This window comes from Thunnus albacares, chromosome 5 (genome assembly GCF_914725855.1).
Source record: "Thunnus albacares chromosome 5, fThuAlb1.1, whole genome shotgun sequence".
Taxonomy (NCBI): Eukaryota; Metazoa; Chordata; class Actinopteri; order Scombriformes; family Scombridae; genus Thunnus; species Thunnus albacares.
This window is the reverse complement of record NC_058110.1, coordinates 26,566,970-26,580,159: the sequence shown is the minus strand read 5'-3', so window position 1 is coordinate 26,580,159 and position 13,190 is coordinate 26,566,970. Positions and strand designations below refer to the sequence as shown.

The 13,190-nt window shown below is 39.8% G+C and overlaps 1 protein-coding gene across 1 annotated transcript; it reads right to left on the bottom strand.

The window, feature by feature from the left end:
- Window positions 1–384: 384 nt before the first annotated feature.
- Window positions 385–10,424, bottom strand: plp2b (proteolipid protein 2b). Its single transcript, XM_044352281.1, has 5 exons — window positions 9,969–10,424; window positions 5,612–5,767; window positions 5,419–5,517; window positions 2,335–2,431; window positions 385–2,241 (listed from the first exon to the last, which is right to left on the bottom strand). The coding sequence occupies exons 1-5, from the start codon at window positions 10,065–10,067 to the stop codon at window positions 2,228–2,230; spliced, it is 465 nt and encodes a 154-aa protein (XP_044208216.1). The 5' UTR covers window positions 10,068–10,424; the 3' UTR covers window positions 385–2,227.
- Window positions 10,425–13,190: the final 2,766 nt, after the last annotated feature.

Below are 13,190 nucleotides of genomic sequence, written 5' to 3'. Positions count from 1 at the left end.
CTGGCAGGCAGGGATTGTGTAAAAAACACAGTAATGCCTGATCATATCTGAACACCAGCAGCCTGGTGGGAGACTGGTGCAGACAATCACCATAGTAATGTTGATATTAGACAGATCTTTACCTGTTAACTCTCCCAGTTACTCCTAGCTAATGGGACAGGAACCCCTTACAGTTTTGTAATTTATTTCAAACAATGAGTAGCAATCTGCCTCCATCTAGTGGTGATCTGATAGAAGACAAGTTAGAGTCTAAATATATCTGGCAACACACAAGTATCGAGCTACTGTATTATATGCACTCAAATGAAGTTCTTGTTGAATAAATCCATTTATAAAATATAGGATTTTATAGTAAGATTAGTATAGAATGGAAGCTACAGAAACTTTGTAGTAACATGGCTTTTATTTCCCAAATCACGACTGCATTTTTGTAAAGCACGTTAGAAAAAAAACAAAATAATAATAATGAGGCAAAGTTTTACTTGGACACATAACGACCATGGAGTTGAGAAACAACTGCAGAACTTATCAAGATATCTTGATAGTAATATCATAAAATTCCAACAATGTGACTTTTCTACATATTGGTTTTAATTCATCTGCCTCATCAATAAAGAGCATATGCTCTAATGTTATAAACAGGACTGTACTACTGGACTAAATAAAATGTCAACAGTAGAATATTCTGTGCCTTATGAATGTGTTGAAAGTGTGAGAAAAACAAAACAAAAAAAAAGACCTGAGCAACAATCAGAATAGATATGTAAAACCAGAGGATGACACTGGGATGCAAATCATTTTAGAAATGCAAGAATGAACACGTGGTTGATGGTTACTGGATGTCAGCGGTTAATGCTGCTAATTATGCAGACTAAACTCTGATTAGTGGAAAAACCTCTGAAACATTGTTGATCAATGCCGGTAGATCACTTCAAAATGTTTAGGTAAAAAAGACTAGTTAATTTGAATGAGAATTAAAGGATAGGCTCACAATTTTTCAAGTATGTCTTAAAACAATTGTCAGGTACCCAAATGAACATTGACAGGTTTTGTTCACTGTAATCATCTTCCTCTTCATAACCACCAATAGAAGTTCCCCTCCAGATGCACTTACAATGTAAATGATGGGGGACAAAACCCACGGTCTTCATTTTAAGAAAAATGTATTCAAAAGTTTATCTGAAGATAATATGAGACTCCAGCCATCTGAGTTTAAGTCAAATAAAGGTGATATCTTCCACAGTTACAGTCTTCTTAGTAAAAATGTTCCTCTTTGTTTCTAAACGGACTGTTTTCCTGTTCAGCGGTGGTGAAAGAATAGTAAAAGAGGGATTCTGGCACTAAAAGGACTGTTATGTTGAAAGATATTAACTTGATTTTACTAATTTGGACAGCTGAAGCTTCGTATTAGCTTCAAATACACCTCTGCACAGAAGGAGGCTTGTGGATTTTGTCCCCATCTCTTACATCGAAAGCACAGTACGAAGGGATCTTCTAATGGTCAGTATGAACAGGAGGAATGATTACAGCGAGCAGAACATGTGTCAATGTTCATTTGGGCACCTGACTGTTGTTTTAGGGCAGAAAATTATGGACTTGTCCGTTAATGGCACTGTAACACATAAAGACCAATGTTTTAAAAACAAAACAAAACAGAGAATGAATTGTTTAACCAGCTGAGAAACCTCACTGCAAATGCAGAAAACAAACTCAAGAATTATAATGATGATGTTAAACAATTCATAAAGCACCCATTCATGAGTCAGTTACTTTAAAAGTCTAAATGACACAGTTACTACTTACTACAGCAGTTCAGCAGTTCATTAAAAGTAGAAATGTGTATTAGACAAGCTGTGTGATGACATCAACCAAAGTTTTACATTGCCTATTATTTACAGTTTTCCCTTTTCAATCAGATCAGACATTGAGCTTCAGTGGTACATTGAGGTTTATGAGGGGAATTCTTCATGTAGTAGACATTGTTTTGTCTGAAATACAGGCACGGATGTACAGTACCGCTCACTTTGGCTATGTCATCCTCTTCTCAGGCGTGGCCATAAAAGAAATCTCTCATCTCTTCACACCATACAGTGGCATTGATTAAACTATGACCTGTTCGTTTTACTGTCCGTCATCCTCTCTGATTCACTCTTCTGTTAACTTCTGCACAAACTTCCTCTTCTTCTCCTGCTGCTTACTTGACGGAGGCACAGGTATTCTGGAGTGTTTAAACTCTGTCATCTGTAAAAGATATTGGAGAGACAAATGTGTTGTACATGTAAAATAAGGCAGAATATTCATATATATGTTAAAATAAACCTCTTTTGCTCTCACCGGTGGAGGCTGCTGTGTGCTGCCTGGTGCTCTTGATTTGCAAGAAGATGGTGTAGGTGTCGTAAGCAAACAGCAGACCAGCAATCAAACCAAACACCTAAGAGACAACAAGTCACAGTCACATAAAAAAAACACTTTGTTGGTGAATGCAGAATATATTTTTACTTATTTTTTTCTGTAAAATTGTATTTGCATTACTCATGATCACCTGATTTTTGTAAGTTGTATTTTCTCTTTCTCTTTCTTATCTCTTTTTGAGTGTTATGCACCACAACACCAAGGCAAATTCCTTGTATACATATACCTACTTGGTAATAAACTTGTTTCTGATTCAGATAAATGGAAATACTTACTACTACCACAATTTTTTAATGTTACACCAAGTGCAACCAAAACCAGGTGCAGACCACATAAAACCACACAGACTTTCACAATCTCAGCATTGCTGTGCTGACATTTTTAGTCCCAGACTGTTGTCACGTTGACTTCCGAGTGTACAAACCACATAACTGATCTCACGTGAGGTGAACTGGATTATTCCACTTGAACAAATCCACGACTGGAAAAACGTAATATTAATGAAAATTGAAGAAGCCCCATGAAATTCACGGTGGTTCTTCCTGAGCTACTTTTGTGTTACCCTGCAATGCTTTTTGTATTTCCCCTGATTCACAGGAAGTTTGCACTGGGAAAGTCCTCTTGAGAGTTACAATGCCAAAAAGGAGAGCGGATGTGACACTTTACATGATGCATTTACCATTCATGCTCCTTTCAGAAGGCTCCAACAGTAGGCTAATACGTCCACTGACAGTGAACACAGCTGCAGTGGCAGTTGAAGCTGTAGCTATGGATACGGTGGTGGTTACTGACTCAGTTCATGATATAACTGTGGCTGCAGTTGTGTTTTTTTCTATGATGCAATTGGACACAGTTATGGTAGCTGTACTGTGGCTGTGGCTACTCTCTACTGCTTCTATTAACAGTAGTTCAGCCAGGACAGCCCCATCACTTCACTGCACACATACGACCCCTGAATGTAGTTGGTTACACCCATTAAAAACTGATGTGTCACAGCTGTATTCATCATAACAATCGAAGCCGCAGCCATGGCTACAGCCATAATAACAGCTACAGCCACAGCAGCAGCCAGTCATAACACAGTGAACTAAGTTAATTAGCCATCGCTCGTTATCTAAACATTAGCTACAATGATACAGACGGCAGGCGGCTGAGCCAGTAGCAGCTGAGGGTGTACCCACTCACACTGTGGTCATAACCAGAGGCTGTAACTGATAAATAATATATATTATTGTATCGTAATACAGCTCAGCCTTCCTCTATGGATCAGAGAGAATGCAAAACATATTGCAAGGTAAAGCAAAAGTAGTTCAGAAAAAACCCTTGAGGGGCTCAATTCCATTAGAAATGACTGTGGGGCAGATTGCGCCAGTTTTTCAGGTGCAGATGTGATGCATTCTGCCCCAGACACTCGCAGTGTGTGTATCAACTAAAGAGAAGGCGTAAAAATAACACATATGGGATTTATACAAGGCACAAGGAAAGTTGTGGTGGGGAAAAGAGACATGAATTCACCTCTAATCAGACACTGAGATTTCTGTGTGTATCTAGAGAACATAGTTAACTAAAACTGAAACAACAATAACAAAACAACTAAGGGAAAAACAATATTTAATGTCCTCAATTCCACTGTAAAAGCAAACAGAGGTTTGGTGTAGTTTGTGTTCTGATAAACCTGAATTTGAACTTACAGAACTTGACATTCAATTAATTGTGAAATCACTACAGGCTCCAACTTCACTCTTTTGATCATTTTTACTGCATCTACCTCACTATTCTAGTGAGACATCAGTCCTATCAACACCATCTTTCCTTCCACCTGCTGCACTCAGAGCTGCTGCGCGTGCTGCTCTGTCCATCTCTCTCTCTCTGTCGGTTGCAGTGGCTTGTTTCTTTGACGTATCTTATGTCACTTGATCTAATTTTAATTTCCACTGAAGCTTGTTTAATGATTTCTATTGTATTAAAGATATAATCAGTGGCTGTGTGCCGCACTATGTGTGTGTCCGCTGCCTCTGTCCCTCCCCCACCTCCGGTTTCCTGTGCACTCTCATCGGGTGCCGCTCCTCTCCATACATGGAAACATCAAATCTACTTTCAGTGGATTTCAAGCCACTCCCTTCTGGTCGGAGGTACCCTAATACCCCGAGATCAGAACCAACCCAGCAAAAATCTCATTTATTCCCATGACAATGAGTCAGTTAAACAAGATGCGGTTGCCATGGTGAGTCTGGGGAAATACATGGATAGCAAGAGGATGTGCAGTATACTCACTATTAATTTTTTATTACAATTGTTGGTATACAGTTATTGACATGCACTTTCAATGCCTGCCTGCACTGTGATGATATTTATGATGGCTGCTAAAAATGATCTTGGACTATTGTTGTTTTTGTTTATCTGATGCGCTTTTAATGCATCTATATGTTCTGTGATGTACCATAAATTGCCTCTCGGAGGACATTAAAGTTTTCTAAGTCTAAGTCTTTCGTCTCAGACTCGTCTCCAAGGTGCCCAAACTACAAAATCAAACATGCTGTAACATCTGGGGGAGCTCATTATGAGGCGAAGACACATCTCTGAACCATTTGAACTAAAGGACTCGTGGTGACAGGGCTGAGCGCGGATTCTGTGTCAACTTGAGGGTTTTTGTCTCACATTTAAGGATGTTGTCTGAGAGATCCATATCTTGACAAAAGTGTTGTATTCTGCACTACACTTTAACTAGAAGGAAGTATGACATATGATTTAAACTGTCAATATTACACAACACTGACAAGAGTGCCTTCTCTGAGAGTCTGGGTTTATTTCACATTAAACACATGAAATGATTCAGAAAGAAAAACCCTGAGGTTCAGTTTCCACATCTTATCAGTTTCCACATCTTCAGTACAGCTAATTTCTAGATAGTGGTCAATGGTTGTCAAAACAAACAGTAAAACTTTCACATTCATAGTTTCAGTATTCAGTTGAGAGCTCAGTCTGAGTCATGTCAGCCTTACATACCCCGCCTGCAATACGAGGGCTGTCCCCAGCTCCTCCAATCACACAGACCAGAGAAGTGATGAGGTAAAGGATAGCACCGATACCAGCACGGAAAAGATCCTGCACGAGAGGGAAGCAGAACATGAAGCATCATGCAACAGTACAGTATGTATGTCAGCATGCATGCTTTAAGATCACGTGGTAAGACACTCACACTCCAGGTCCAGTTGACCAGCTGAAACTGCTTGTCCAGGTCCATCATGAAGATGCCGAAGAAGACCATGGCGAAGATCATCTCACAGATGGCCAAAGCGGAGTAACCTCCATATAGAGATGCAGCATAGCAGATGATGATAATAAAACTGACGAGCTATGAGTGATAAGAGAGGGAGGAGAGAACAGAGAGAATCATTATTTTGACTTTTTGAGCACAATGGTGATAGCAGCCACCTCCAGAATAAGGAGGATTTCCCAGAACACTTCAGGGTTATGCAAAAAAAACCCCTAACAGATGCTGCTTTAATTCCTCCTCTCAGTTAAACTTTTCAGTTTACTTGAAATCCCACGTATACTCATCTGAAGGCTCAGTAACAGAAAATGATCCAGTCAATAGTCAAAGCCGATCAGACAGTAAATCAATCTAAACAGAGCCGTCATTGTTCCATCTACTGCAGCCAGTTCACAGTTCAACATCTACTTCCATCGCAACCATTTTTTGCCAAGAAAGAAATATTTCCTACACAAAAATACTCGTCAGGTCGAGACAACTAGATGGATTTTTAATGCACTCCGTTATGTTTAACAGTCAGTCTATCACATACTGCTTTCTTTTTAGATTTACAGCCCATGTTTGTTCCATCGAGATCATATTTTTCCATATGAGGGGAAAAAAGTAAGCATGAATTCTTCTAAGTCCATTCCGCTGAAATGCAGCCAGCGTGGAGAAATCATTAAGTTAGGCAGCCTACAGCTCAGAATTAGTATCAGCTTTTTTTCAATACCGCTATTGTTGCTGCTGTCAAACTGTGTGGGTTGATGCATTCAGTCAACACGGACATATGATGGCTGTGATGGAGTGGAAACTTCAAACAGTTACATGTCCTGAGGCCTTTTTTACTTTTAGTTTTACTTCAGCCATTTACTTCAAGAAACTAATCTTTATTGTTCTTTTATAACAATTTCTACAACATAGATTTATCAATTCCTTTGCACCGCTCTGCACATTTGCACTTGAGTGTGTACAAAATTGCATAGTTTGCTTTACAACTATGACAAATATATTTTATATTTTTATATACACTGGGCCACTTTTAATACTTACATTACATATATTCATAATTTCTTATCTTTTTCATTTTCATTCTTTATATATTTTTTCTCACTCCTATTCTAATTATTATTATTTTTTGCACATATTTAGTACAACATTAAGTGAATGCCATCCTGCATTTCACTGCACATACCGTATGAACACATGACAAATAAAACCTTTAAATCTTGAATCTTTTATATAAAAGATATAATTAAAGCATTATATTATAAACTCTATTATAAAGCTTAGTGAATTAATCCGTTAGTTGATCCACAGAAAAACAATCAGCAACTATTCTGATGATCGATTAATTATTTCAGTCATTTTTCAAACAAAAATAGTGAAAACGACAACAAACATTCTCCAGTTGCAGCCTCTCATATTAGAGTATATACATATAGCCTATATATGTATTTGAACTGAATATCTTTGGATTTTGAACTACTGAAGACGTCTTCGGTTCTGGGAAGTTGCATTTTTTTTTACCTATTTCCTGATCTTGAATAGACTAAAGAATCCATTAATTTGAAAAAGAATTAATCAATTGGTAATGAAAATAATTGTTAGTTGCAGCCCGACTCTATAGTCGCATATAATTATCAAAATGTTTCACTGAACAGAAATCTGGCGGCCGCATTGGTTTCTTGTGACGAGTATAACAATTTATTTTTATAGACATCTTTTAAATAAGTTGGACACGGATTCTAATGCACATCTAAAAAAAGCCTGTGTTGCACATTGCAACGTTTTATTCTCAGACACAGACAACTCTGCAGCCAGTGTCAGATCTCGGCAGTCTATATGATACACACATGATGTAACTGACTCGACAACAGCTCTACATCTGTCACTACTGCTTCACCTCCCCTCTCTCTCCGCACCCGCAACTGTTAGACAAACACACAGCCAGCCAGCCAGATGCATCAGTAGTTCATGTGTTCTCGAGACTGGCACAGGCTTGCCTCTGTAGAGTAACGGGGCGGCCGAGGCCAGGGCCCTACACAAAAGAGGCTCTATTCAGGCCAGAGCCTGCTGCTCAGAGGGCAGCGGCCACTGAGGAGGCCGTCACACAGAGAAACACCCACTGCACAAGAGTCTCTCTGAACAAGAAAGGCTCTGAGATGTTGACACCTTTATGTTTTCAACACAGCGGCAGATCTGTTTGCATGGGGGGCAGCTTTAAAAGATCCAGCTAGGACCAATTCACATCAGCATAATGAGTTACTCTTTTAAACAGACTGGAAGGAAATTGTTGTCAATGGTTGGCTAATTATAGTCAGAAGATACACAGGAGCCAAGAGCTAGTACGTGGTACAGAGAAACACCAAATAGCAACGGTTGCTAGGGAAGTCACTTACATTTTGGGGCGGTTTTTAGCTCTTGCTGTGGTTCACTTAAGTCTATACCTCATGTGTGTTTGGAACAAAACGGAAAGTTCTGTCTCATTTAATTACTTGTCTTACTCATCATCCGGTTTTTGTCTCTCCGTAGCTCAACCCTACCTTTGTTCTCCCCTGATCAATAAATTAGCTACTAAAAGGAGATGACCTGATAAAGAAAACAGTTTCCAGTCATAAGACAATGTGACCGATTCATATTCACAGTATTAACAGCAGTGTTAAAGATCAGCTCAGTGCATGACTCATTCATGACTTATCACTACTGGCTTAACGGTGCCACATGACAAACAGAAATTTGCACTATTTGGGGTGTGTAACTGTGATCTTTATGTTGCTCTGCAGATTTAGACATGTTCAAGTGTGGGCACGTCTCTGACAGGCAGAATTAAATAACACAAAATAATGTTATTGTAGTGAGCCTGCATGTGGGTATGCATGAAGTCAGACCAAAAAAGGAGATTTATTCTGTAACTTTTAGCTTCGTAGCTGGATCTAAACTAGCTGCTGGGGTTAAATACCCTGTTTCCTATAAGATTGAAAATAACAAGCAGTAATGATATTTGTCTTCCTGTTTCGCTCCCTGAGTCCACTCCCTGCACTCTAAACTATCTAAGGCATCCAACATCAGGAATTACTTCCTATTGCCTTTATCAGGCTGCAGTAAAGTCGTGAGCGGAAAGAAGAAACAACAAACTATCCACTGTTTCCAGTGAAGCATGGGGCTATCCTTGAATGGCACACCAGACATGTGGGTAAAGCAATTCATGCACTCTTACCAAACTTCACACACTGCCTGGAATTTCCATTACCTCTGAAGGAAACTGGGAGGACCACTGACCACCAGCCGGCTTTCTAATGAGCTTGCTGAGTTATGAGAGCAGAACCTTTTCATCAGCGATATAATTGCTCACTTTTAGAGGCTGGAAAAGTAATAACAACTTCATCACGGCGGGCTACTGTGAGATATGTAATAACACTCCGGTGCCTGATGAAACCAAACGGTTAAACAATACAAAACTTCTTAAGGTCAAAGTGACTCATGTGTCAAGAAAACACACCACTGTGAAATGCAAACAAAGTGAACAGGAAGTGGATTGCGGGTAAGCAGGACACTTGAAATCACACATTTAAATTAGTCCCTCAATACGAACCAAAGTGTTACTATGATGTTTCTATTTCCACCTCTGGAGGGAGCGTGTATTCCTGTTAACTAGAGCCAGATGTACAAAAAACATAATGTGGAAAAAGCCTCACTTTATGAGCCTCTATACCACTAAGAATGTGATATACAATGCATTTTCTCCTTCCCATATTTGGGCTACTACCTCCCCTGCCTACAAATAACCTGCAGCCTGTGGTAATAAGTAAAAAAAGGAGATGCCTGACTGAGTTCACCCACATGACCTTTCATCTGCCATTAGAGCTCAGCATTTGGCTCTACGGTGCTAAATGAGAAAACACTGGAGCACAAGTGACAGGTGGAAACCCTTAACCTCTGTGCATGATCCCTCAACCTCCAGACAGCATGCCTTTCATTCCCTGCTGACCAGACAGACTACTTTCAAAGAAGAAAGCAGAACACTTTCATTTTATTATTATTTTTATTATAAAGCATACCACATTATAAGGCTGGAATATCTCTCTCCTCTATACAGCCTAATAGTGGGGAGAAAATCAATAACTACCACTTTAATATCTATGAAATATTGATTAAAGGCAGTGATTTAAGCAGAGTAAACAGCACAACATATTATAACCAGTTATAAAGCAAATGTAGCCATTCATAACAAAGCTGCATTGCTGAAAAAAAAAAAAAAAAAAAAAAGTTAAATGTTGCCTGCTCAGGTCAGTGAACTTACTATTTCTGCTGCGAGGATAAACCCTTTCTGGGTCTTCACGTAACTTTTCAGCCTCTCCAGGCAGTTTCCACCGGAGCTGGATGCACTTGTATCAGCCATTCTGTACCGTAACAACGTACTAAAACCGAGCGTATGTTATATTAAAAACCTTATCACCAGGAAGCGACGAACAGCGTTTGAATAAACAAACTTGTCTTGAGCGTCACTGGAAAGATATTCTCTTTTAAATAACAGCCCCTGTGTTGACCGCTGCTCCCGTTAAGGCAAGTTTTCTCTCTCTCTCGCTCTCTCTCTCTTTCCCGTTGGTGAATCAACTTCCTCGATGAAAAGTCGTGTTGAAATGCGCTGGGCGGACTTATTCACAAGTTGCTGTACAGTTGCAGATACACTGCTTTCCCTTTGAGTGGGGAGGACATGGCTGAGGAGTTAACAGTGGGGCGTTGGCTTTTACTTTTCTCGGGAGGGGGGGGGGGGCGTCTGCTGTTTGTCGCTGCTGCCTTCGAGTGCTCCTCGTATATTCCAGAACTCCATAGGACCTGTTGCAAAAGTGATTATTTGATGCATTTTGGATGTACGCAGGATTAATATAAATTTTGTAACTTCAAATCTAGATTATTGACCATGATATCGAGGACATGGTAGTAGCAGGGACAGTAAGTACAGTCACTTAGGGGTCTGTACTACGAAGCAGGATTTGGGGTTAGTGCAGGTAATTTCAGGTTTAACTCAAGGTTTTCAGGGTTACGACGGTGGTTCACTTCTAACTAGGGTACATCACTATGGTAGATTATGCTGAACAGCTAACCTGCTCCAGAGCAACTTCAAAGGATTGGATCAGAACCTGTCAACACCTCGAAAACTGACCAGTCAGATCACTGGAATAAAGGAGTCATCATTCCTACGGGATCCCGACATGGACAAAAGTCCTGAGTTTACAATAAAGTGACAAGTAAAAAAGAGCAATATATATGTTTTTATAGGCCAGAAGAAGCATTTAATTGTTCCAGGCTTTATAATTCCACTCTGGTTTTAAACAGAGCTTCTAACAAACAGAGAGATCGTTTACAAAACTAAACACATTGTGATCATTTTAGCTGCATTTTTATTGTGCAACATTTATGACAGTGTGGGTGATTTTACACTCTGATTCTATCACTGCAGCTCAGAATAACATGAGACAACGGTGTGATGATAATAGAAAATAAAAATGAAAGCTTGTCTTTTATTAGAAACATAATCTACACACTGTTAATTGGCTCCCATGATTACAAATGCAACATTTGGGTAAGACAGGCCTCATCATTCATTGACTCCTTTTCCGCTCTTTGCTTCGGTAGCAGAGACAGTCTGGCATTACTTTTAACTTTTTTTATGTGACATATTTAAAATGTTTTTTTCATCATCCGACTAAATAGCAAAACATACTCACTCTATACTTAAGTCATATATAATAATTTCTACATGTATTTTAAGCCTTTTAAGACTTCTACTACATCTTCCCCATTGTTTAATGTGTGCAGCCTTTGCTTCCTGTACAGACTTTCAGTTGTGTTTAAGGGTAGCTTTGTTAGAGGCACCTCAAGCTGGAACTGCTCAGGGTCCCATCATTTCCTGTCTTTCTCTTGTGAAAGTGTTATAGTCTTTTGACCCAAGTCCAATATCCTGGTGGTCAGTGTCACTTAGATTGACCTGTACTGGGGCAAAATGTGTCAGCGACTCCTCTTGTACAGCTTTACTTCTGCTAACTGCGCCATTCAAAGATGTCTGTTGCCACAGTCGACCAAACAAGGTCTGGAACAGGATGCAGCAAAAGTGATTCTTTCTGCCGGTGTGACTTTATGCTGTTACACACAGAGCACGCCTGTTCTTTATTGACGTTGTCGCTAATTGTAGGCCAGAAAAGTATGCTTCTTGCTCTCCGTTTAGCAGCTTCTGCACCAGGATGTTCTCTGCATGTAATGCTGATGTACTCCTCTTATAGTGACCAAGGAATGACTGCTTTGTGACCTTTCATGGCGACCCCATCTTCAATATTTAGTTAATCTCTGTAAGGAAAATAAGGATAAATGACATGTGGCAGATTGCTCTGTTTTCTGGGCCATTCATGTCTGATAATAGTGCTAAGTGTCTGCAGGGTTGTGTCATCTGCTGTGTGTCTCTTTAACTCCTCAAAGCAAGAAGAGGATATTTAGTTGACTGTCATCATATCGAAGCTGTCCTCCTCATCAGCTTGCTGAGCAGTGGAACACCTGGGAGCTCGAGACAGAGTGTCAGCCAGGCGTGTTTGTTTTCCGCTTTTGTACATGAAGGTGATGCCACACTTTTGAAGTTTTAACATTATCTTCTGTGGTCTTGGTTTGATATGTTAGATATAATCACTGAATTTTGAACACACAAAAACCACTGCCGACAGCTCTTTTTCAATTAGAGTATGTCTGGTTTCTGTGTCAGCTAGCATTTGTGAAGCAAAGGGTGCAGGTTTCCTTCCTGCAAACACGCTGAACCAAGTCCATACTGTGAAGCATTACATTACAAGTGTCACCAGCTTGCTGACATCATAGTATGACAAAACTGGTGGGCTGGACAAGTGCTTCTTTAGTGCTAACAAAACATTTTGCTGCTGTTCATGCCAAGTCCATTCAGTGTCTTTGTGTGTGAGTTGTCACAGTGCAACCATAAGCTGACTGTAGTTTGGAATGAATTTTCCAAGGTAGTTGACTATCCCAAGAAATCTTTGCAGAGCTGGGACTTCTGCTGGTACTGGCATTTCACTGATTGCTTTTGTTTTGGAGGGGTTGGCTTTGATGCCTTCACTTGTAAAAAAGTGGCCAACGTAGCTGAAGCTGCACTTGAGAGGATTAAGCCTCAAGTTCACCACTCGGTTGAGCACTTTTCTCAAGTTGGTTTTGTGTTTTTCCATGATTTTACCTCCAATGATTATGTTGTCGACTATGATCGCACAGGGATATCCAGCAAAAATTCTGTTCCATGTAGTGCTGGAACACTTCACTGGCAGAGCTGAGTCCGAATGGCATCTGTAGAAAGGAGTGCTGAAAGTGGGTAGCACTAAAGATGTGTCATCAAGTGTCAGTTTCACAGTTTCATTTGATGTGTGCAGCCACTTCCTCCACATTACATATAAGGTAATGTTATCTTTTCAAAGCAGTTTTCAGGTCTCTTGGATTCTGATTTCCTGTTTGTCGTTTTTGTTGTTGGCAACCA